This window comes from Rosa chinensis, chromosome 3 (genome assembly GCF_002994745.2).
Source record: "Rosa chinensis cultivar Old Blush chromosome 3, RchiOBHm-V2, whole genome shotgun sequence".
NCBI classification, from domain to species: Eukaryota; Viridiplantae; Streptophyta; class Magnoliopsida; order Rosales; family Rosaceae; genus Rosa; species Rosa chinensis.
Genome location: NC_037090.1, coordinates 17199983 through 17225069, shown reverse-complemented (window position 1 = coordinate 17225069; position 25087 = coordinate 17199983). Strand labels below are relative to the sequence as shown.

The 25087-nt window shown below is 35.7% G+C and overlaps 2 protein-coding genes and 1 long non-coding RNA gene across 4 annotated transcripts; 2 read left to right on the top strand and 1 right to left on the bottom strand.

Annotated features, from left to right (window-relative positions):
- The first annotated feature begins 2693 nt into the window (after positions 1-2693).
- LOC112192044 (non-classical arabinogalactan protein 31) lies at positions 2694-4135 on the top strand. Its single transcript, XM_024331562.2, has 2 exons — positions 2694-2894; positions 3608-4135. Exons 1-2 carry the CDS (start codon positions 2717-2719, stop codon positions 3949-3951), a joined length of 522 nt encoding a protein of 173 aa, XP_024187330.1. The 5' UTR covers positions 2694-2716; the 3' UTR covers positions 3952-4135.
- Positions 4136-4724: 589 nt separating this feature from the next.
- On the bottom strand, positions 4725-5777 carry LOC112194200 (uncharacterized mitochondrial protein AtMg00810-like). The gene has a single exon (XM_024334444.1). The coding sequence runs from the start codon at positions 5775-5777 to the stop codon at positions 4725-4727; it is 1053 nt and encodes a 350-aa protein (XP_024190212.1).
- Positions 5778-12012: 6235 nt separating this feature from the next.
- LOC112192043 lies at positions 12013-15380 on the top strand. 2 transcript variants are annotated; one of them, XR_005808060.1, is made up of 4 exons: positions 12013-12263; positions 12353-12673; positions 13036-13849; positions 15158-15380. It is a non-coding gene; the product is annotated as an uncharacterized LOC112192043 (long non-coding RNA). The 2 variants fall into 2 exon arrangements; XR_005808059.1 differs by having other exon boundaries at positions 13027-13849.
- Positions 15381-25087: the final 9707 nt, after the last annotated feature.

The following is a 25087-nucleotide window of genomic DNA, read 5'->3' as shown; positions in this document are numbered from 1 at the left end:
CTCTCTTAGGGTTGTCCTCTATGTTCTCTCTTGTCCGCCCCCGGGTTTCTTATGTAAGTTCTGTTAGACTCTGGCCTGTTTTCATGGCTTGATTATTAACGCAATCATTCCTATTCAAAAAAAAAAAAAAACAAATTACTGTTAGTTAAAAAGTATTTATTACTAATTAATTTTTTCATTAGCCAATTAATGTGTGATTATTAATTAACAATTACACTATTCACAATTACATTTTTTCTTTATTAAAAACAAAAAACTTCTAATCTAGGCTCACTGAATTAGTATTAATTAAATAGTCTTTGTTACTAATTAATTATAGCATTAGTATTTTTCTTAACCAAATATAATTCTTTTTACATGCATTTTACGACAACCACAACAATTAATGTAAAAATAGATAATCTTTGTTTTAGATATAGTAATTAATTTACATATAAGTGTATAACTTGTTATTACTTTTTTTGAACTAATTTATAAATATTACCACAATGTGTTATCATATAGGTAAACCATTATATTTTGACTAAAAGCACATATGTTCTCATTATTGTAATGAAGTTCTCCATTGAGTAATTTAAGTAATATATTGTGTAATTTCCATTGTCGAAGTTGTAATTATTTTCAGTCGACACAATTTACCACAAACTACAACAATTGATGTAAAAACGATAATTTTTGTTCTAATTGTTGTAATTACTCCACCTACAACCTATTTACTAGTTTAACAATTTAACAAATGTGACAACAAATTTGTTGTCAGAATGGCAAATCTTTATGTTTTTATCATTAGTGAAATGATTATGCATTTTACCACAATTTACGGCAATTTATGTAAAAATGGTCATTTTTGTTCTATTTGTAGTAATTACTCCACCGAAACTAATGTACTAGTTTGTGGACAATTTAGCAAGTGTGACAACAAATTTGTTGTCAGGGTGATAAATCTTTATGTTTTTATCATTAATGAAATGATTACTACAAGGACTACATATTTTACCACAACCCACAACAATTGATATAAAAGTAGTAACTACTTCAAAAACTATATCATTTACAAGATCTGACAACATTTGTGTTGTGAACATGGTAAAATTAATATTAGAGCAAAAGACATGTAAGTACTCAGTATTGTAAAGAGATTCTCCATTTGATAATCAATGTTATCCATTTGATAAAAGTTGTCCTACTATGATATTTACATCTTTGACCACTCGATTATAATAATGACAATAAGTGTAGTCATGTGTCCTAATTTTAGTTCTACTAGGTGTAATTTATTATTTTGACATTATTTATTACTTTTTTTTAACAATATTACATATCAAGAAAGAATGTGTTGTTAATATAGTAAATTTTATTTTTAAAAATGACACATCTCAATATTTAAGTGGGTAACCAGTTCAATAGGTTTTCTCTACATTAATTTATTAAAAAAAGAAATGAGGGTATGACATACATCAAGGTACCCTAGACGACCCCCATAACATGGATCTATTTACTCTATTGGATGTATAATTTGTAACAAGGAAGGACCTGACATATCCATTTAAATAGAGACAATGACTCACAAAAAAGAAGAAATAAAATAAATCTCATACATTTCACCAAAAGAAAAAAATTTACTGTCTACGTATGTATGGTTTCCTCTTCGTGATTTTTTTTATTTTTTTTTGTGTTAACCCCATCCCCCCTACCCTTGACGGTCCACTTCGAGAGTCATGACTAAACAGTGAAGAAGTAGCACTAGCCTTATGACCAAACATACAAAGGGCATCGCATCAACATCTTCCTCACTGGTCGAAGTATGAAGTATCTGCATATCCCACCTGCCATCAGCAGTAATCAACTCATGCAGTCTCATATAAGGGTTCACTCCCGGCTGTGATTGAATCTAATTAAAAGATTTATCTACCTGTAGCCAAGGATCATAAAAAACCCTAACAATCCTACTGTGCCCAAGTCCACCGAGACCCCTTTAATTTGCAACAGTTCACGTACGGCCCCATAAAAACTTCTCCACAAATCCACAATGATTTCTACCAAGGTGGGCACTCACAAAGTCTCACTCCAGAAAGTACTTGGCTTTTAGCATCTGGGCTACAAGTGACTAGGAAACTCCAGTAACCTCCGATCTTGCTTGATGCTTGAATATATACCAAAGCTTGATTAAAGGTGGACTATGTCTCGGATCCTACTCCACCTTCCCGTTTTGGTACTCAAACTCTCTCCAACATTCCTTTACCTTCATTATTCTTCCACCAAAATCTCACAAAAGAACTATTAATCTCCTCACAAAAGACACATAGTAGAATTCGGTAAGTAACTAAATTATTGGACACCAGGGTTAACCTAATTTAGTTAATGTACACATTTACTAATTTAAAAGTGTTTTTGGATCTCGGGAAAAAAAAAATAGAGATGCTAGCTAAGGACTAAGAAAAATTAATAGCAGCTAATTACTTGTTTAATTAATCTGATAATTTATTCAAGAATGTTAGCTGTTGACCTTTAATCGTATAGATGAATATATTCTAACATTCTACATGCCAAAATGCGATGCACGTCTCAAGTAGTGCCCTCCCACACTAGTCACGAACAAATTACAAATTAAGACCCATTGCATGGTTCTCCCATATATATATATATATGCTTCCTCTCAGTTCTAAATGAACTCTCAGAGAGAGAGAGAGAGAGAGAGAGAGACAGAGAGAGATATATGGCGATTCTGAAATATGCAGTAGTACTACTGATGATTGTATTGGGTTGCATCCATAATACAGTAGAAGCTTCGTTTAGTGAGGAACCAAAAGTCATACGTGTAGATGGGAAAGTACTATGCCAGGACTGCACCCAAGGTTGGAATGAATGGATTCATGGTGCCAGACCCATCAAAGGTACGTTAACACATAGTTTCTCTCTAAAATTCAAGTCTAACCCTGCTGTTAATTATGTTTACATCAAATTTTAAAATTCACCTTACTTAGGATTAAGAGTTGCAATTCTTGTTAGTGTTTTTTTTTTTTTCCAATAAGAAACAGCTTCTAGTGTCTACATCGTGTCATTTTGTGTAAAATGTTAGTTGATGTAACTCAATACAATATATCTATAATTGTGATATGTTTCGTGTTGATTTATACTACTGTTCCTTCTTATTTATTTAAATTAAATATTTCCTTTACTTCTCGACCAAACATAAAACTTCAGGATTTCAGACAGTAACTATTAATAATTGTCTTGTTTGTGCTTGAGACCTACCCGACCTACTTACGATTTGTGCTTAACCCACTCTGAATCCAGCTATTCGTGTGTAACGTACGGCCGGGCATATGTGATCTTCATTTTGGTCTCATCAATCTGTCCCAAACTCAATAACTGCTGTCATGCTCGAATGTGTAGTGCAAAAAAGTTGTTTTCCCTAACTGGAAAAGTCTACGAGTATCTTAGGGTTTTTACTAATAATGACTGACTACGAATTTCCTAAATCTAATCTGCGAGAATCATCCGCTAACACAAGTTTCATGTCTGCTATGCCAAACATGATATGAGAAGATTTGCAGTCATTTATAGAACCATTGCTTGTCATAATATTTCTTTTCAATCAGCGCAGGTGGTAAAGTATCTGTTACGTGTATGGATGAGAGAAGAAGAGTTGTGTACTATGGAAGCGATTTGACGGATGAGATGGGCCAGTTCGACTTGACCATAAACAAGTACACTATCCATGGTAGAGAACTCCAGGCTAATGGATGCTCGGTGAGGTTGGTGTCTTCCCCAGATGCTACTTGTAACGTTCTAACTGATTTTGCCGGTGGGCGTTCCGGAGTTAAGCTCCAACGCCCGAATTTGGTGTACCGGGATTTGGTCAAGTACACTCTTGGTCCGTTCTACTATACCACTCCAATGTGTGAAGAACCTGATACTCATGATGATGGCAAGGGACACAACTACTAATTCCACAATTACTCGATCAACCAAGTTCTATTATGTTCCGTTATTGCATGTGATTGTTAATTTGTCATGATATAAGCTTTGTTGCCTGATGTAGAAAGTATTGCATTTAAATCCATTTGGGCTTATAATTTGTTTCCAAGGATGTATTATATATACATATATAGAAGAATCCTGTTCATCAGTACTCGAAAAACGACAGAAAGCAAATAATCAAAAAGCAATGATTTCCCACAGATCGAGGATTTACTTGCGCTTATTTTTCATGAACGAAACGTGGCGAGAACAAAGTGAAAGTTTGGAGAGAAAAGAGAGAAAGCAAACTTGTATACGATTCTATTTGATCAATCTGAGAGAGTTAAGTACAAGAACAACTTATATACTTCTACAAGAGTTAGCAGAATTGCTCCACGTGTACTCTATCTAGAGGCTTCCAGCTAACTAATCATGCACTGTAACTAATTAACAATTAACAGCTAATTAACGACTAATAGCTAATTAACAGAATTAACAGCTAACTAACTAACAATATTAGATTTTAGCTCCAGTCTTCTAACACCCCTCCTCAGCTTGATGTGAGGGAACCAACATCAAGCTGTTGCAGAGATAAGAGTGTTGAGGGAAGCAGAGCCCTTTAGTAAACACATCAGCAAGTTGCTCTTTGGAGGCAATAAATTGTAGTCTGAGAGTCCCAACTTTTACTTTGTTCCTAGTAAAATGAACATCCACTTCAATATGTTTCAATTTGGAGTGATGAACAAGATTAGTAGCAAGGGCTAGTGCTGAAATATTATCACAATGGAGAGTAGGTACGGACTAAGTTTAATATGCAGATCTTGAAGCAAGTGTATAAGCCACTGGAGCTCAGAAGTAGTATGTGCCATACTTCGATATTCTGCCTCAGTTGATGATCTGGATACAGCAGCTTGCTTTTTACTATACCAAGAAATGGAGAATTGGTTGAGTAAAATAACAGACCCTGTGGTAAACTTGCGGTCATTAGGATCTCCAGCCCAGTCTGCATCACTATAGGCTTGAAGATTTACAAGGGGATCAACATCACCATGTGCTTGCAGTGTCAATGGAATCCCTGGACTAACACCCCTCCTAAAGACAATGCCATGATCCAAAGTGCCCCTAATATATCTAAGTACACGTTTGGCTGCATGAAGATGATCCTCAGTTGGTGCCTGGAGGAATTGGCAGATGCTATTAACACTATAAGCTATATCTGGTCTAGTGAAAGTAAGATATTGCAGGCAGCCAACTAAACTTCTAAAGTGAGCAATATCCTGAGAAGAGAGAGGAGTGCCAACATCTTTCAGTAGCTTAACACCAGATTGACATGGAGTAAGATGAGTGTGACAATCATTTAGACCAGCTTTGGGTAACAGATCCTTGGCATATTTATACCGAGAAACAAATAGACCATTTGTGACATACTTGATCTCCAGACCCAAGAAATAATGCAGATCACCCAAATCCTTCATTTCAAACTCAGTTTGTAACTGTGTCTTGACCTCCGCAATTAGAGCTTCACTATTTCCAGTGATAATGATATCATCCACATACAGAAGTAGGTAGACTTTGGATGAACCAGTAATCTTAACAAAAAGAGAAGGGTCTGCATAAGAAGATGTGAAGCCTAGGGCAGGAAGAAAAGCAGTGAACTTATCATTCCAAGCTCTAGGAGCCTGCTTTAAGCCATATAGAGATTTGAGCAGTTTGCACACATGATTGGGATACTCAGGATGTTCAAATCCTCCAGGCTGCTTCATATAGACCTCCTCATGTAATTCTCCATGCAAAAAAGCATTCTTGACATCCATTTGATGCAATTTCCAACCATAATATGCAGCTAATCCAAGAATGAGTCGAACAGTAGTGTGTCTCACAACAAGAGAAAATGTTTCTTCATAATCAACCCCATATTCTTGGCTAAACCCCCTTGCAACCAGTCTGGCTTTATGTCTTGACACAGTACCATGGGCATTTCTTTTGATTTTAAAAATCCATTTGCAAGAGACAAGATTTTATCAGGTGGAAGAGGAGTCAAGGTCCAGGTATTCTGATGCATAAGAGCATCATATTCTTCTTGCATGGCTTGATGCCAAACTGGAATGTGTAAGGCTGACTTGTAATTTTTAGTCTCAGTTTGATCAGAGTTAGCAGCTGTTTTGGTCAAGATTGACAGACAACAGGTTTTCTGCTTCACAATACCTCTCTTACTTCGAGTGAGCATGGAATGATCATTAATAATAGATGTTTCCAAACCAGCAATGGGATGCAAAATATTAGAAGTAGAAATGTGATGTGTAGGTCTATCAGGTGCACAATCTAAGACAATAGAAAGACCATTTCCAGGCTGAGTATTAACAGACACAGTTCCATTTTCTTCACCAAAGTGTATCAGTGTGTGTGTGTCTATGATATCTAAAGAATGATTTGGAGAAACAGTAATATCTTGTGACTGATTGGTCAAGGATAGAGTGTCTGACTGGGATGCAGGGCTGATTGCAGAAACATTGTGATTTTCATTAGGAAACAACTGATGTAAGCTTGTAGCAGAAGAAATGGACTGACCTGAAGAAGATCTTGTGGCAGTGAACTGAGGACTTGTGTGTTGAACAGGTGAGGGCAATACTGTTTGAGTTGTGGACTGAGTAATATTGAGAGATTGTGAGCAAGGTTGCATTGTTGCAGCTGGAATTGTCCTTGACTGTAGATTGCTTGGTGGAGAAGTGGACTGTCTTGCATATGGGTGTTAGCATTAAAGCTACCCTCAAGTGCAAGAGGTACAAGTTATAGAATAGGGGATTAAGTAAGGATGACGAACCCACGAGGATTGGTAAATCCTTTCCTAGCTAAGGAAAACCTAAGGAAAAACTAGAAGAATATGCAAATGTACAATCACAAACAAGGGCTCACAAGTGAACCAAAGTTCATGGTGAGTATGTGCAAGATGGTGTGTAGAGATTTGATTTTGATTTTGAGATTGGTTTCTATTCAAATTGAAACAATGAAAGCAAGTAATATAAACTAACCTAAACAAATAAAGTTGTTATCAAATGGATGGGAATTAAGGCATCGGGTTTCACCTTTTGCCTCCCTTGCAAGCATTAAAGCAATTGAATATGAATGATGCAAAGCTAATTGTCCAACTACCCTCTTAGCATCCGGATATGACTACTAAGGCTTAAACCCCTTTCATTTTATTAACTCTAACCGGATAAGTCTAGAGCTAACTACCTAGAAACAAAGTCAATTACCGGATAGGTCTCAATCATTTGCCCCTAAATGCATAAAGCTTAGAGTTTAGGTAACCAAGCAAGCAAACCAATCATATCTCTAGGTGATTTTAGCTCACTACCCTCACATGCACACATGGTGTGCTTTCATGCTCCCTTTTTGCCTAGAGGTAATCAATCTCTAGAAAAAAAACTTCATGTCATGGCAAACACATAACTCAAATTGATTAGGTCTAAGTAATGCATTCAACTATTGACTTAGCATGTGAGAATGACAACATGAATTTGCATCAATTTATAAACAAAAGCATCAATCCAAGCAAGTTTGGCTAGGGCTTTCAACCCTAGCCCCAACTAGTTCACTACTCACACATAGCTAGATACACAAGCTTCAACATTCTATTAAACATCAAATACATAAAGAGATAGAGAGTAAAGGGTGACTATTGATGATGCCGGAAGAGGTGGTGGAGATGGGTCTCCAAGAACATGATGTGGTGGTAGTCACCTCCTTCTCCTTGCTCCAAGCTCTTGAAATTGGTAAGAATAGTGAAATTTGAGATCTCTAAGATGAGTTGTGGTGTTGAATGGTGGAGGAAATGAAGGTTGTAGTGGTGAAAATGGAGGTTTTAGAGGTGGAGATGGTGGTTTTTGTGGTGGAAATGGTGGTGTCTTCTCTAGAGAGAAAAATGGATCTTGGATAGGATGAAGATGATTGAATGGAGTCCAGCATTCTGAATAATTGGTCTTTGGCCTCTTTTTGATCAACTAGGTGTGTCATCTTTGGTCCCCAAGTGTGCAAGAGATGCTCTTACACCATTGTCCCCCAAATGGTCCCAAATTGGCAAGGTGATAAAAGGACAAGGTGTAGGGAGATATTTGAATTTTAAGTGATGGGAGATTCTCATCACCATGGTCCTCCTTTGCTGGAGAAAAGACCCTCCATGAGTGGCGGCTCGCCGGAAAATTTTTCCGGAAAAGTCGCCGGAAAAATCGCCGGAAAAGTCGATTTGCAATTTTCTTCCAATCTCCGTGTCTTCTTCTCCTAGCTTCAAATCTCCACATTTCAAGCCTCAAATAGTCATTTTATTCTCAATGCAAGGTTTCCTACAAATAAAAGGAAATGGATTAAAAAAAGTAAAATAGCATGGAAGACAAATCAATTTTCATAATTATGGGGCACAATTGCGTAAGTAATTTGTGTCTCAACAATGGGAAAGAATCTTCTTCAAAGATAACATGCCTTGAGACAATATATTTCTTGGAAACTGGATTGTAACATATATATCCCTTATAACCAGTAGCAAATCCTATGAAAAGACACTTAACAGTCTTTGGTTGTAGCTTATTGGACTTATATGCAGTCATTAATGGATAGGAAGCACACCCAAACACCTTAAGAATATCGAGTGATGGACTGGTGTTATATAATTTTTCAAATGGAACCAATTGGTCAAGTATTGGTGTTGGCATTCTATTGATAAGATATACTGATAAAGCACAGGCATGATACCAAAACTCTGAAGGAAGTAAAAGCATTTTGCAGTAAAGTCACAGCTGTTTCTCTAACATGTCTGTTCTTTCTTTCAGCTATGCCATTCTGCTCTGGATATATGGACAGGACACTTGATGCATTATTCCTTTTGAGCTCAGAAACTCTTTGAATCTATTATTCAGATACTCACCTCCTCCATCTGTTCTAAGTGCTTTAATTGTAGTTGAGAATTGATTTGAAACAAAAGCACACAAAGAGGCAAAATGAGTGAAAACTTCACTTTTATTTTTCATTAGAAACATCCAAGTGTACCTTGTACAATCATCTATGAACAGTACATAATACTTGAAACCATCTAGAGACAAGTAGGGAGATGGCCCCCAAACATCTCAATGTATCAGTTCAAAAGGCAATTGACACCTAGAAGTTGAACTAGAGAAAGGTAATTTGTGAAATTTTCCTAAAAGACAGGCTTCACAAGTTGTTGTGGTTTCAAGGTCTAGAGAAGTACTGTTAAGATTACATTTATTCAACATCTGCTTTACTATTTCATTTGAAGGGTGTCCAAACCTCTGATGCTAAAGAGAACACTTCACATGCTTCCCAAGATATGCAGAATGTGTTTTCTCTATTGATGATTGACTTGAAACTGTTGAATGCTGCTGGAGTCTCTTAGGCAAATCAAAGGGAATGGGGTACAACCCTTCTTTACTCAGTCCTTTGTACAGTATTTTGCCCCACACCTTGTCCTGTATCACACACATGAATTCATCAAACCAAACAGAACAATTGTTCTGTTTGCATAGCTGATATATGGAAAGTAGATGAGTAGCAAGTTCAGGAATTAATAAGACATCAATAAGTTTAAGTAGTCCAAGTATAGCTTTACCAACATGAGTAATACTAAGTTTGTTACCATTTCCAATCTGAACAGTGTCTGAGGCAGTATATGGAGCAACATTATTGAGAAGTTGCACTTCAGATGTCATGTGGTTGGATGCTCCAGAATCTGCAAGCCAAAATTGAGGTCCAGAAGTTGAAGCTGCAAACATTGCATTCCCAGAAGATGTGTTATTTGAAGCAACAGGACTCAGTAGTTGATTTTGTTGTCCAGGGAAGCCAATAAGATAATAGCATCTATCTGCAGTGTGATTCATCTTTCCACAATATTGACAACCTCCATTGTTTGAGAAGATGTTACCCTGCTGAAAGTTCTGCAGAGACCTACAAGTCTTGGCCTCATGACCATTCTTCCCACACAGTTGGCATTGCAGAGAATTATTGCCATTTATGATTCAGGAACTGTTTCCATTTTGACTGCCAGCATTGTTAAATGCTTGGAAACCACCATTGAGACCATTTCCTGCAGTATTGTTATTTGAATTGAAGCCATTTCCTCCAAAGTTGTTAAAATTGCCATTTGTTCTGCCACCAAAGTTATATGGCCTGTTTCCATTACCATTTCCAAAGCGATTCTGCCCCCTTCCTGCATAGAACACTACAAGAGAAATGGTCTTTTCTGACCACGTCTTTCCGACGGATACTATTTTTGGTCGGAAATATAATTTTTTCCGACAAAAAAAAATTGTCCGTCGGAAATACACCTTTCTGATGGCCATTATTTCCGATGGCTATTAATCTCTCGAAAAAAGTATATATTTTGGTTGGAAATAATCATTATATGGCGGGAAGACTTCCTGCTAATTACTTTTCCGACCACACTAGAGATCGTCGGAAAATAATAGATCATTTTCCGACGAGACCTTTTGTCGTCGGAAAATATATGTAATATTTCCGACCAAAACGCTCACCGTCGAAAATAGTGAGATTAGTTTATGATATAGCATACGCCCAATATTTCAAATGAATTCTTTAATAAATTGTAAAACTCATAGTGAGCGTCTTGATGTTAACATAATATAAATAAGCAAATAAAAAAAATATTTGTGCATCACTAGCATGGAAGCAAATGTAGGTACACAAAAACGACCCAGTTTTACAAATAATTATTACTATATGACAATAAATAAAATAGAATATATCCTTATTATAAAATAGCAACAACTTTCTTAATTTTCGTCAAATGAATCAGATGAGTCCTCAATAGCAATGGTAGATTTTGGACAAGATGGGCCGACCTTAGGTTTTTCAATCTTTATTTGAGTATGTGAAACATGAGGCTTTACTTCAGGATCATCAGCGGTGAGATCAATAGGGTAATGAGGGTCTTTTCTGGGATAAAACCAAGCTGGTAAAACTCTTTCTCCCGGACAAGTAACACCTCAATAGCCATATATATTTCCGCGCCCTGATCACATCCATCAGTTGAATTTTTCAAATTTTATTTCTTTCACCTTGTTCGTCTTGAGAAGTATTTTTTTTTTTGTACAACCAATAAACATGCTATACAACAATAATAGGCATATAAAGATTTTGTATGATCCATATAATACAAATTGGAAATCGATAGATTTGGTATTACCCATGTACTTAACACTTATTAATAGGTACCGTGTAAAAAAACTAATCCAGTCGGCCTTCGTTTTCATGTTGGTCAAAAGGGTCAACCCAATGTACGTTTATGCTTTTCTAAGGGGAGACGAATCAAGGGAAGATAAAAGTCCTGAATTTTTTACATGAGTTGATGCACCTCGTCCGCGCAGGAGTGTTAGTGCTAATAGATCGAGAAAAGGAGTTGCGAGGGAGTGGTTATCGGCGTTTTAGCTTGATGAGTATTTAGAATTTAGGGTTGACCATGTGGAATGAGACCGAAATGATGACGAAAACACACACACATTCGATTCTGCCTCATTCGGATTCGCCTCGTGAGAATTCTTTTTTCAAAGGATTGTGTCTCAAATAGATTGTATCTCAAAGGAATTGTACCTCACTCGGATTTTTTCTTGACCAAATATCTCCTCAACAAGTTATTTTCTCCTCGACTAGATATTTCGGCCTCAATTGGATATTTCCACTTCGACTAAATATTCTCTCCTAGGCCGGATATTTCCACCTCAACTAGTTATTTCCACCTCAACAAGATATTTCTTCCTTGACTAGATATCTCCACCTTAACAGAATATATCCTTCTAGATAAGAAATCTCGTTATGTTACTAATTTTTTTTTTTTATTTTGTTGGACGTGTCCTCCATTTCTTTTCTCTACATAAACCATAATACATAGTTTTTTAATGGTCAATAATTAATTTTTTTATTGGACGTGTCCACTATATCTTTTCTCTACAAAAACCATAATATATAGTTTTTTAATGGTGAATATCGTTTCTCTACGTAACACATAATATATAGTTTTTTAATGGTCGATATCGAAAACAGCATTCAGAAGTCAGAACCACGAATCAAAAGCATTCAGAACCAGATAAGTGATCCAAAACTAAAAACTTTTGGCGGGTGAAATTATAATTTTTGCCGCCTCCTTACAATTTTTCACTCCCGCTATATCTCCCCAAAATTAGTGGAAACTCCCACGACTCTTCCAGTTATCCTTTCAATTTTGTCAATCAATCCTTATCGCGTTTAGAGGAAGAAAAAAAAGAAGAAGAACGCTGCAGGTTTTCTCTTTGCCTTCCTTCAATCTTCTTCATCTGCAGGTTTTCTGTTTGCGTCTATCATTGATTTTCACTGGTATTAATCGTTGCAGTTATGGCAAAGCAAAGACTCAAAAGGGCATCAAGCTTCTCACGTCCTGAGTCATCTGGTCTCCCTTCAAACCAAAACCGTCACAACGGGTCATCGACTCACAACGAAACACAAGACATGGAAGAGATAGGTTCTGAGGCTTCACTATCAGAAGAACAAGGCATGGTGTAAAAACTTATACATAACAAATTGTTATCTCCGTTTGTTAATTCCTTATTGTTGTCAATAGTGTCTGCATGTCTGGTCATTCTCCAAAAAAAGGTAGAGGGAAAGCCAAAGGTGAAAAAGGATATGGAATGGATTCCAAAATCTTTCGAAAAAGGTATTATCTATTTGTAGTCTTCTATAATGTTGCTTTAATTAAGCATAGTGATTCTTGGTGAGTATGTAAGTTTCTTGGTGAGTACACCTTCAAAAGGTTTAATGTGCAAACTGATTGAATTAAACATCTCTTATTGATTGATTTAATTAAACGTCTCTTACCGATTGAATGCTTCAAAAGGTTTATGCTGCATGTTAATCGTTTTACTGTTGTTACATTGATTAATTGAGAATTGATACTATATATCAGATGAAAAGTAATTTAAAATCAAGAAACATACTTGCTGCAAAGTGCAAACTGATAATATGCAAAAATGGACTGATTGTTATTATGTTGATTTGGATTTTGTTTAGTTTACACAGATTGATAAGACTGGATTTGAACCTAGTCCAATTGAATGCTTCAAAAGGTTTCATGTCTCTAAGGCCAAGAATGAAGAGGCGGAACATTGGATTAGTGAGAAAGCTAAAGATCTTTATGTATGTATTTACATCTTAGTTGGCTTATGTGTTTGCTTGTCGTGAGGTTGTCCAAATACTGACCCACTTCCCAACCCATGGTCACCTACAGGCCGTAAGCTCTTGCTCACTTGTTTCTGTTTTATAATGTTCTGGTTTTGAATATTACAATTAAAACTTGTTTTCTTTGAGCCCCTCATACTTGTTTGGGCATATTGCACTATGAAATTTATCTTTTTCACATCAATCAACTGGTGCCCATATTAAGGTGTGGGTTTTTGTCTATATGTTAATTCCTCAAGTATGTAGAAGTAGAAAAAAGTATATTCAATAGTAACAGTTGGTAGTAATGTTTGCTTATAATTTTGTTCAAGGAAACTATGCATACTCAAAACAGGATTGAAGAGGCATTCGGTGAAGAAGGTGAAGAAGTAGATGAATGGGGCATATATAAAGCTGTGATTGGAGGGCCGAGTCACGGCAGAATTCGTGGCTTAGGTGATGGCATGATACCACCTGAAGATGAAGAGAATATGTGGACTCTTCTAGCCACACTTGCAATAAGCGTACGTGCTTGGCGCGTGAGAAAGAATTTGAACAAGTGAACGAGAAAGTTACAACTCTTACCAACCAACTGGAAGATTTGAAGCAAGTGGTTATGACTTTGCTATCAAAAAACTCAAGTGATTCTGAATGCGCAACAGAAGCACCCTCTACGGTAATTTTCTTCTCATTTGCACTCCAAATTCTAACTTTTTACCATGTGACATGAGTTAATTAAGCACTGCTGGTTATTATTATATTTTCTTCTTGGGTAGTTTTTAGAGTTGCTTAGATGTAACTTCGAAGATAGATTCTTGGTCTAAACTTTGAGATACTTTGAGTTTGAGAAAGGTTTTCTTGTTTGCCTTTAGCATCTTCAATATATGCATGTTCATTATCCAAATCATCATCATAACTGCCTCCAAAACTTTGTGCTTCCCTATCAAATTTGTCATTTGAGTGCTGCATATCACCATGTCTGCCTTCTTCAAAGTCAGGTGCATGGTTACCATCCTCTTCATTTAATTTCTTCAAGGCCTCATAGTTGATTTTTGAACTTGGCCTCTTTCTATCATCCATCTCAGTAGAAATTTTGACTGCTTTGTTTGGAGGAGCAGCTTTCTGGGGTTTTCATGCTCGTTTTCTGCCCTTTCCCTTAGCAGAATCTTTGTTCATCGCTTTCCAAATGATGCTTTTATAGAATGTCTCCTTCTTGTTGTTAAGGTATGGAGCAATCTCGGCATCGTCAATGTCAGAGAGGCTTTCTAAGACATCACTTTCAGATTCTGACGCACCTTTATCATCAGCATGTAGTTTTCGCTTTGTTCCACATCGTTTCAGCAATGCCATAACCTTAATTCCCTTCCTGTTCTTCTTCCTTGATCTGTTTTCAGTTTCGGGTCTTTGGGATCGAATTTCAGTTTCTGAAAGGTTTTCTTATTTACAGTCATTATTCTAACACATTACAAATGCATGTAGAAAGAAACAAATAAAAAAAGGAAAAGAAGAATCATTTTGATCCCACTGTCAGTAGCTAAAAGAGTGTTGAACGTGTTGGAAACTTGATCGATATCAAGTTCGATCAAAGCTTTATGTTGCTGCTTTATTCTAAACAGGTGGGGCTTTAAAGAGCTGATACGTCATACAAATGGAAATGACATTACGGCTAATACAACTGTTTAACAATAGCTATTGCCCTTTAGATTAATCTTTTTGTTTTGTTAGATTAAGTGACTGATTAAGTTCATTCTCCTTTCTGTTTTGTTTTGTTTTCTTTTAACGAAACCATATTCTATATTGGTATAGATATGCAATATTTGTAAGTAAAGACACTTAGATATCTTAGTTGCTGCTTTCTTCTTATTGTGTTGCTGATGTCCAGTATTTTTTATTTATTTTTTTATTGTGTTGTTTTTTTTTATTCAATTACTTTGTCATTTATTTAACCATTAATTCATATTATTTCTGTTTGCTTATTTTTTAGGGAAATACCACAAAGAGTTCAGATGCAAATCATGAGGACAAATGATAGCTGCAAGAAATACTACTTTGTTGCTATTTGCTAATGTTAAATAAGTACTATATGTTTATGTTCTATTTTTAATTCCCTACTAGTTTTACGCTTATGGTTGTTATAACTTTTCCTGTTTTGTAAGACTTGATGATGAATATCTTGTTTCAAATAAAATATGGCTTAATCTTCTTTATTTTGTAATCTTCAAGTATTTATTTTTTTAATATATATTTTTATTCAAGAAGAATGCTTCAAAAAAATATTTTTGGTAGTGGGATGGAAAAATAAAAAATAAAAAATAAACTGACAACCAAAAGTGGGCAAAAATGATTAGTTTTGACAAACGTTTTGGTCAATAATAATAAAATATGTTTAGTCATAAATAATTATTATGACGAAGTAAGTCGTCAGAAATATGTAGTGGGAAACATGATGTCGTCATTTACATAATGTATTTTTGACGACATTAAAATATTTTTGACCGAATATTTCGACAGAAAAAATAATCTTTCTGACCACCAACGACGGCAAAATTCGGTCAAAAATGCTTGTTATTCCGACGACTGGTCGGTAATACAGCATTTATGACGAGAATATTCCTGACCACCACCGACGAAATTTTTTGGTTGGAAATAAGTATTTCCGACCTAAAACTGCTTTTTCCGATCGAATTTAGTCGTCAGAAAAAATGGTTCCTGTTGTAGTGGAATCCTGTCATGGTAAAAACATTCTCTGAAGTCATAATTGAATTAAAGCCATAAGGAATAGCTGGGATTGGCTCATATGCAGCCTGAGGTGACACAGAAGCAGGAATAGCTAGAGGAGCAAAACCAGGTGGTGTGGTGAGTGTAGGTGAAGCAGATACTTGTGATGACTGATTCTGAATAGATGCAGATGATGAGCTAGCACCAGAAGATTGTTGAGTCACCATAGCAGTGAGTGGTAGAACTGATGATGATCCTTCATTCTCAATGTCAATCTCAGCTACCTTGAGTAAGGTCATTAGTTCTCCCATGGAATAACTCACAAACTGTGCTCTAATAACAGTCTTTATTGCTGCAAATTCATATGGAAGTCCCCTAAGAACTGTGACAACCACATCTTCATCTTCAAGAAACACACCTACAGTTTCTAGTGCATCTCTAGCAGCCTTGATCTTATCCAAGTAAGTCTCAATGTTATCAGCTCCTTTCTTGAGATTTTGAAGATTTGATCTCAATTGCAGAATGTTCTGCCTATTAGGAGCAGCAAATTTCATTTTCATATTATTCCACATTTCTTGAGCAGATCTACTACCAACAGCACAAGACATTGCAATAGGACTCAAAGTCTGGCCTAACACATTCACAATACTCTGATCTTGAGCTTTCCAAGCAATATAATTAGCAGATGCAACATTAGTGCCATCAGATGTAGTAACAAACTATGGAGGACAAGGCAGAGTTCCATCCACAAATCCAAATAGATTTTGACCTTTCAGAAAGAACTCAAGCCTGAACAGCCAAGTAGCATAGTTCGATTCATCAAGCAAAATGTTTGGGAGATAAACTGTGGTTTGTGTAGTAGCCTGAGTATTCTGAGTTGGTGCCATAGTGATTTTTCACAGTAATCAAGTATCGAAAAATGTAGATCAAGATTTTTGAGGTATTTGAAGTAGATCTAGGGTTTATGGTAACAATAAGCTAAAATTTTCCAGAGAATTCAGAGATTTCTATATCCTTTGCTACAATTTCCAGTAATCACAGGTATAAAACTGAAAACCAAAGCTTCGATTGTATGGACTGAGATGAAAACACTTCAACTAATTCTTCGTGAAGATGAAGAAGAACTTATCTGAGATTCTTGAACAAAGTTGATGAATCGAATGTACTACTGTATTGAGCAACTGAGAAACTTCAATCGTTGATGAATTTCTTGAGCAAAATCTAGGTCACCGATCGCCCTGAGCTCTTGATACCATGAAAGTTTGGAGAGAAAAGAGAGAAAGCAAACTTGTATACGATTCTATTTTATCAATCTGAGAGAGTTAGGTACAAGAACAGCTTATATACTTCTACAAGAGTTAGCAGAATTGCTCCACGTGTACTCTATCTAGAGGCTTCCAGCTAACTAATCATGCACTGTAACTAATTAACAATTAATAGCTAATTAACAACTAATAGCTAATTAACAGAATTAACAACTAACTAACTAACAATATTAGTTTTTAGCTCCAGTCTTCTAACATAAAGAAGGGATAATAAAGGATCAGACATGTTAATATTTTGGAAGGATGACATACAAATAGGGAGATATCGTCTGCCAAATTTTATGCAGGTTTTGGAAGTTGTACCTTGCTGGAAATATTCTTAAAATAGCTGAAAAGAGATTGAATGAGAATTTTGGTCGAAATGAAATGGAATGGATTGTTACTTGTGGGACTATATATATGGTGTACTGACTGTACTTACCACATACGTACATGGTTTTTTTTTTTTTTAATGAATAAGGGATTATGCAATATTAGCTCCTCGGAGGCAAACGATGTAGGGAACAAGTCCCACCCTTAAGTCTTCATCTCTTGGCTCAACGTCTTCATCTCCATAAGTACCTCTTGCTCAACGTACTAGTGTTAACGAAGCATAGAAATAACGACCAAATTAAAGATATTATGGAACTTTACTCTCTATCAATCTAGTTCATGAAATTTTAGCTAGCTTTCCCTCTCTTTGTTCTAATTCCTTTTATTACTAGTTTCCACCGTCATTCGATCTTCTTCATTTTTTGAACTTTGATTTGAATGTATAGCTAGGTGTTTATCTCCTCCAAATTGTTTGTCCCAATCTGTGACATTTTTTTAATTAAATGAAGATAGAATTATGCGATATTAGATCCTCAGAAGTAAATGTTGTAGAAAACAAGCCTCACCATCAAACTTGAAAAAGATAAGCAACCACACTTAGAAAATCCACTGCATCTGTCTCCCTAGTTTTATTTTAATAATAACATTAAACAAGAAACTATTATTATGATTTGAGAATATGTTTCTTTAATATTATTATGGATTTGTATACCTCGTTAGGATACAGCAAAACCCCTTCTCTTCTACTGCAGTTTCATTTGGTCATTAAACTAATATTCATTTGGAATATCATGATAATCAAGTTTTGAAAGAAATTATTTTCTAACCCTTGTTTGTGATTGTGCCTCTCTTCTTGCACAAATTCTGCTATATATTATGCCATTACTTATGACATATCGTTCACATGTAATTCCTTGATAGTAAGCCCTTGACAACTTCTCAGTTCCAGGAGGTGGTGAACGTTTCTCATATGCAAATAAGTATAAATAAATTAGGAGCCAGTATGTAAATGAGCTGAAAATTAAAGTTAGAAATTAATAAGTGGTAAAATAGGCCTCACTGTGGTGGTAGAATTGGCTTGTCAACAACCTCCCATTCTTCATCACCAGGAATTGGGTTTATGGTTGGACCATATGCAAGCATATGTAATTTTTTTTTTGCGAATAGGCCATATCGACAGAGTCATTTGGCATCAAGTTCTTTGAAAAAATTGCACAAATTGCATGTGGACATGGAACTCAACTGATATTCCATCTTCTGCACAATTCCTTTTATTGAGATCTACATCATGTGTGTTATAAACACCTGATTGACATGAAAATCCTCTTCCTTGAATTTGAAACCTATTGTTTGAAGACTCTCTCGGTGCGTACTCATGGCTTCTGTCAGCATTCTTCTTCAAAAATTTTGCAATTCTTAGCCCCACCTTTCTTTTCCATTTAAGCCCTCCACACCTCCTGTTTGCCAATCTGATCATGACATTTAGTCTCAAATCTTCCAAAAGTCCTAAAATTGGCATCTTCCTAGCAGGCAAAATTTTTGAACTCCAGCTCTCACAATGATTGTTAAGTAAAACATCACACTTACAATCTTATTTGAAGTGTGATCTGCTCCATTGTTTAGCATGCTTATCCTTTAAAAAATTCCATACCAAGCTCAAATACTGGGTATTTCATATCAATTTTTCATGAACTGTCTCCACTTGGACCACATCTTCTTCTTCTCTTCCTCTCCCATTTTTGAATTCTCTCTTCTTCATCATCCTCACTTAAGGTACGTAGAATCAGTCTCACTATCAAACTTCTTAGAATCTTCACCTTCTCCATCAGATACATCACCTGCAAATCCCATGTTATTGTACTCATTCACATTTTCAGGGACACCATCAACATTTTCTTCAGAGAATACCTCATCATCCTCATCATTAAATTCCCGGTCACTATGTATAACGTCTTCAAAATCTGGATCATCACTGTCAGATTCTTCACTTTCTTCGGCAAACCTTCTTCATTATAACTCTTTTCCCCATAAATCTAATGTCATATCTCCTTGATTTCTTTTTCACCTTACATGTTCTTGCATTTGGTCTAACTCTGTTACCATTTACAACCACGTACTCCCATTCCATATCTTCAGTTGCTTCTCTACCTTCCACATTTACAAACCAATTTGTAAATCTCATATATAGCTTATTATTTTTAGGCCTACCCCCTTGTTTTTCAGTTTTCACCATATTTGCATGACATTCCTTTTCCGATCCATTTGTAATCTCTGACCCATTTGATCGATGTACCAACACCACTGCATTTTATTTTAATGGTTCCACTTCTTCTAAGTCCTCTACAACATTTCCTATGTACTATAGGTGATCAACATCTTTAATAGGTAGAATTCCAACATCCTCTAGCTTTGGCTCCTCCTTTCTTCTCACACCACCCCCAACAATGTAAAGTTCTAAGACCCTATTACTTGGCATAAATTGCAACGTCTTGAACATCTTTATTTTCACTAATTGGCAATAAGGCTTCTCCATTTACACTTCTAGGTAACTTGAACCAATACATAATTGTAGGAATTCTGTACTCCAAGTCTCCAAGTCTTCAGCAAAACAGTTCAGACAAGTCCATATGTCCATGAAATCTTATCTGTCTTCATTTTGTCAACATAAGCCACCTCTCCTCCCTTTTAAAACCTATTACCACTTCCAACCTATAAAACCTTTTCCCCCACCCAAAAAAAAAAATGGTGAAGTGCAATTGTGAACCAATTAGGATTTGCAAATAAGAGAACATTATTAGTCTCAATGAGAAGTGAGAATTTCTGGGGAAGAATTTAGGGGAAACAATCTGAAGACTCTCTTTCCAAGTTCATTGACATCAGTGGTGGAACCACGGTTCGGTCTGCAGGGGTTTAGACCCCCCAACGATTTAGGCTGATTAGCTAATTAATGAATGATTTCTATGAAATCATATATAACTTGCACAATCTTAGCCAATTGGACTCCCTCCAGTCTTCTTATGTAGTCATAATTAGATATTAAATACATAAATCAAAAACGTATGATGAAGAAGAAACTCAAAAGTAAATTGTAATACAAGAGATAGAAACGTTAATTAGATCTCATATTTATGTACTTACCAAAAAATACTTTTCAAATACTTAGTATTTACTAAAATTTAAAAGAATTCGATTAGGGGAATCGGAGATTAAATCTATATAGAAAACAAATTAAAAATATATAAAGAATTGACGCCTCATGAACCTTAAGTATTAAGAGGACATTAATTTTTTGTATATATCTACATTATATATATATATATATATATATATATATATATATATGGTTTATTTTCTTAACGAGATTAATTACGCAATATACGTGAGTGATTAACTTTATTTAGTGTTGGTTTATTTTTCCCTTCTCATTCTAGACCCCCCAAGTTATAAATCCTGCTTCCGCCCCTGATTGACATAAAGTCTAAGGCAAGTGGCATGGCCGGGTGGTTTGAGATGGGAAAGCAAGCAAGTAGCTACTGAACTGTAAAAAGAGTTGCACACAAAAAAGAGAATGAAAACAAAGAAAGAATATAATGAAAAGGCCACTACTGAACCATATTTATATTGAAGTGGTTAGAACATTTAGACTAAAAGAAAAATAGTAATAAACTGAACAGATCAGCTGAAAAAAAAAAAAAAAGGCAAAAGCACAACTCAAGGTCTAAACCCAGGTTTTGATTCACAAGCAAAAGACGTCAAAAAACAATTTGTTGAACATGCTATTGAACGTACATCACCACGCATGTACTTAGTATACTAATGTACATGGACAACGATATCGTTCTAAGAACCTTCTTGTATAATAGTTAATGTGGATCTAAAGAATTGTTTTTAGTGATTTTGAACCATCTGAGAATGGTGTAGCGATAATAACTTAGGACTTACGTTGACCACATACGTGCATTAATTACGTACAGCAGTGTTCCAACAAAAGTAGTCTTCCGGCCACTAATTAATCGCAGGTTAACTAATAAGTAATAATTAGGAGGCGATTAATTAGGATTTGGAGCTGGGACAGCTGTGTCAGTCTTAAGAATATTGCCTTAGAATATTCCGTAGATTCCTTACACACAGTAGTAAACAGATTTCAACTAGTAGTAGTGTTCGACTATAAACTCCCTTTACAGATCAGTTTAATCAAATACTGTAAGAGCTTTTTTCGCTTAATTAATAAATTATGTAAGGTAGACTGAATATTAGCTGATGTGGAGCCACAACATTCATTGTTCATTACATAATAATAATTAATCCCTATAGCAATATCCGCTAACCCTAACCCTAATGCCCATCAATGCTACTGCAAAAATGAAAAATAGGAATTTTTGACATTTTAGGAAACCTAAACCTATGCAAATACATAATTTTTATCCAATTGGTCAAATCTTTAACAGCTAGTATTCCTTATTCCTTATAAAAACCAAACTAGAACCATATTCCCATTAAAGGCCTAGGCTTTTCTATCTTAATGATCGAGTTCGATGGAGGGAAACAGTCAAGAGATGAGTGCCGATGAATATTTTCGCTCTCTTCCACCTGGTTATCGATTCAACCCTACTGATGGAGAGTTGATTCTAAATTATTTGAACCGAAAGATCTTGAATCAGCCGCTTCCCCGTAACAGGATCCATGACATAAATATTTACCAATACCATCCCCAAGAACTTTCAAGTTAGTATTATAATATCTTCTTCTTCTTTTATTTTATTAAGTTCTTTTGACTTCTCTTCTCAAAGTTGCGAATTTTTTAGAAGAATGTTGCTTGATGCATGCTTATTAACAGAACTGATGTATTGGTCCCTTAATGACTTCTACTGCTAATTAAGATGGGCCAAATTAAGCAGTCCACCCGCGTATTATTTGCTTTATCAATGAAATTGATCGTATATTGGTTACAGGTTCTTCAATGTTTGCACCAATATATTGTGTGATTGTAGATATTTTATGTAAGAGTATAACTGTATATACCTATAACCAGCCCCGTTGTTATGTTTTAGATGAGCTATCTCGAACTGCATATATCAACTTGTCTTTTACTGTATATTTGGAAGAGAAAAATAGAAGGTTTCTTTTCCTTTTTTGGATATGGATTTATGACGATAACACACAAATAAAGATAATGCATGAGAAAATTATTACTTTGTCATTGCACAAACAAGAGTAGACTACTAAAAAAATTTCATATATTGAGTACGTCGCACAATTTTATATATATACACTATCAATTTTTACATATATCATTTATTTTGTTAGTTATAGAACTTCATTTTTGTATTTGTTTCAGAGATGTTCGACATAATTAGAGAAGATGGCTGGTATTTTTTCAGTAAAAGGGACCGAAAGTATCTAAATGGGACTCGGCCAAATCGTGCAGCTCGTGGTGGACGTTGGAAGGCAACTGGAAGTGAAGTAAATATCATTGATGAAAATGGTGAACTAATTGGACACAAAAAAGTTCTCGAATTTAAAAAAGGGAGACATAAACAAGATATAAAGACGGAATGGAAAATGCATGAATATAGAATTAAGGATGAGAAGGAAGACATTCCTCGTCCAAAGAGGAAAAAAGGTGAAGGAAATATGCAGGTATGATGAACTCTGTTTGTAATTTTCTGTTTGCAAGTTTTTTTGTGGGCTTTTTCTAATTTTTTGTTTGTTTCTGTAGTTGGATACTGTTTTGTGCAAAATCTATTTAAATACCAGAGGCAATGGTAATACGGATGAGAAAGATGCAGTCACTACAGAAACTTCTGATCAAGGAATTATGGTTACAGATGCTGGTACATCTCATGACAATGATATATCAGTACTTAAGCAGGGAGTTGGTCAAGTTCAACCTCTTGATTCATTATTAATGATGAGCAGCATGCAACCACAGGTCCATAATAATACTACCGGAGGATTCAACAATGTGGATCGCATACCCAATTCTTCCACAATACCCGATTGTTTTTATTCGTCGACTTCGATGAATAACGGAATTATGGTTACAGACACTGTTACATCTCATGACAAAGATATATCAGTACTTGAGCACGGACCTGGTCAACTTCAACCTCTTGGTTCCTCACTGATGTGCAGCCTGCAACCACAGGTCCATACTATCGGAGGATTCAAGAATATGGATCACATATCCAATTCCTCCACGGTACCCAACATTTGTTTTTATTCATCAAATTCGATGAACGGAAATATGGTTACAGATACTGTTACATTTCATGATAAAGATATATCGGTACTTAAGCAGGGAGCTGGTCAAGTTCAACCTCTTGGTTCCTCACTGATGTGCAGCCTGCAACCGCAGGTCCATAATAATACTACCGGAGGATTCAACAATATGTATCACATATCCAATTCTTCCACAATACCCGACAATTGTTTTTATTCGTCAACTCCAATGAGCAACGGAGTATGTGACTCTACACAGTGTACGCATCATGGTGGGTCTATGACAAATGGAGCTTCTGGCTCCGGTTATCGGTGGGGATCCTTCACCCATCTCCATCATCAAAACTATAAGAATTACAGCATGTCCTCGGAGCAGATGCCCTCATCTTCGACGTGGTATCCTTCTGAGCATCCCTTGCAATATCCAACAGAGATTTGGACACAATCGGAGCCTGAAAATCATGAGATGCCTCAAGTGGATGATTCAACTTCAGTATCGTTACCTGCCCGATACATAGAATATGAGTCTATGCTTGTCAACAAGGAAGAAGCTGATATCATGCCTGTTCAGCATGCCAATAAGGACGAAGCTGATGATGATGGATTACAGTTTCTTAGCATTCCAGATGAAGTTCATAAAAATGATTCCAAATTGGCGTCATTTGATGACGAAATTAACAGTGGACTTGACTGAGCCCTGGTTCGAGTCATTTTCCATAGCAAATGCTAAACTCCTATTGACACCAAGAAAACTGGAAGAGAAATGAAGATGGATGAAGCAATAGGTTTGTTTCTGATGCGTTGTAGTAGGTTTGTCAAAGAAATCATGAGGAATAAAGATGTTTTGGAAGACTTTTCCTCCATATTTCTTTTGTTCTTTGGAAAAGAAAAGGGAAGAAAATCATAGGCTACTCTGTCAGTTCATTATATAGTTACCTTTGTTGTTTGATATTCTTTAGATGATATGTTGACGAGTTGAGTATATTCTTTCTTGTACTTACAGAAGAAGTCAAAGGAAAACTCAAAATACGTTAGGAGATAAACTAATGGTTTACACTCAGTCCGTATAAGAAAAAAAAATTCAGTTGAAAAAAAAAAAGTTGGGATTTTGTCCAAGTAGGAGAAAATCCTCTTTTCCCTTATTTATATTTTCGACAACTCACATGCTACAATTAATTTATCATGAGTCGAATTCACAACCTCCTACTTATAAGGAGAGACTATGCCACTAGATTAAATGATAATGTGCTTCTACGTGTCTTTATTAGTAAAATGTATTGATAAAATAAGCTATTAGTAGAAAAAGAGGGAGGTTCAAATACTAAATCAGTTTGAAG

Coding starts and splice junctions, on each gene's coding strand:
- LOC112192044 (XM_024331562.2), top strand. CDS start 2,717: ATGGCGATTCTGAAATATGCAGTAGTACTACTGATGATTGTATTGGGT. Junction 2,895..3,607: donor TGGTGCCAGACCCATCAAAG/GTACGTTAACAC, acceptor CAATCAGCGCAG/GTGGTAAAGTATCTGTTACG.
- LOC112194200 (XM_024334444.1), bottom strand. CDS start 5,777: ATGGATGTCAAGAATGCTTTTTTGCATGGAGAATTACATGAGGAGGTC.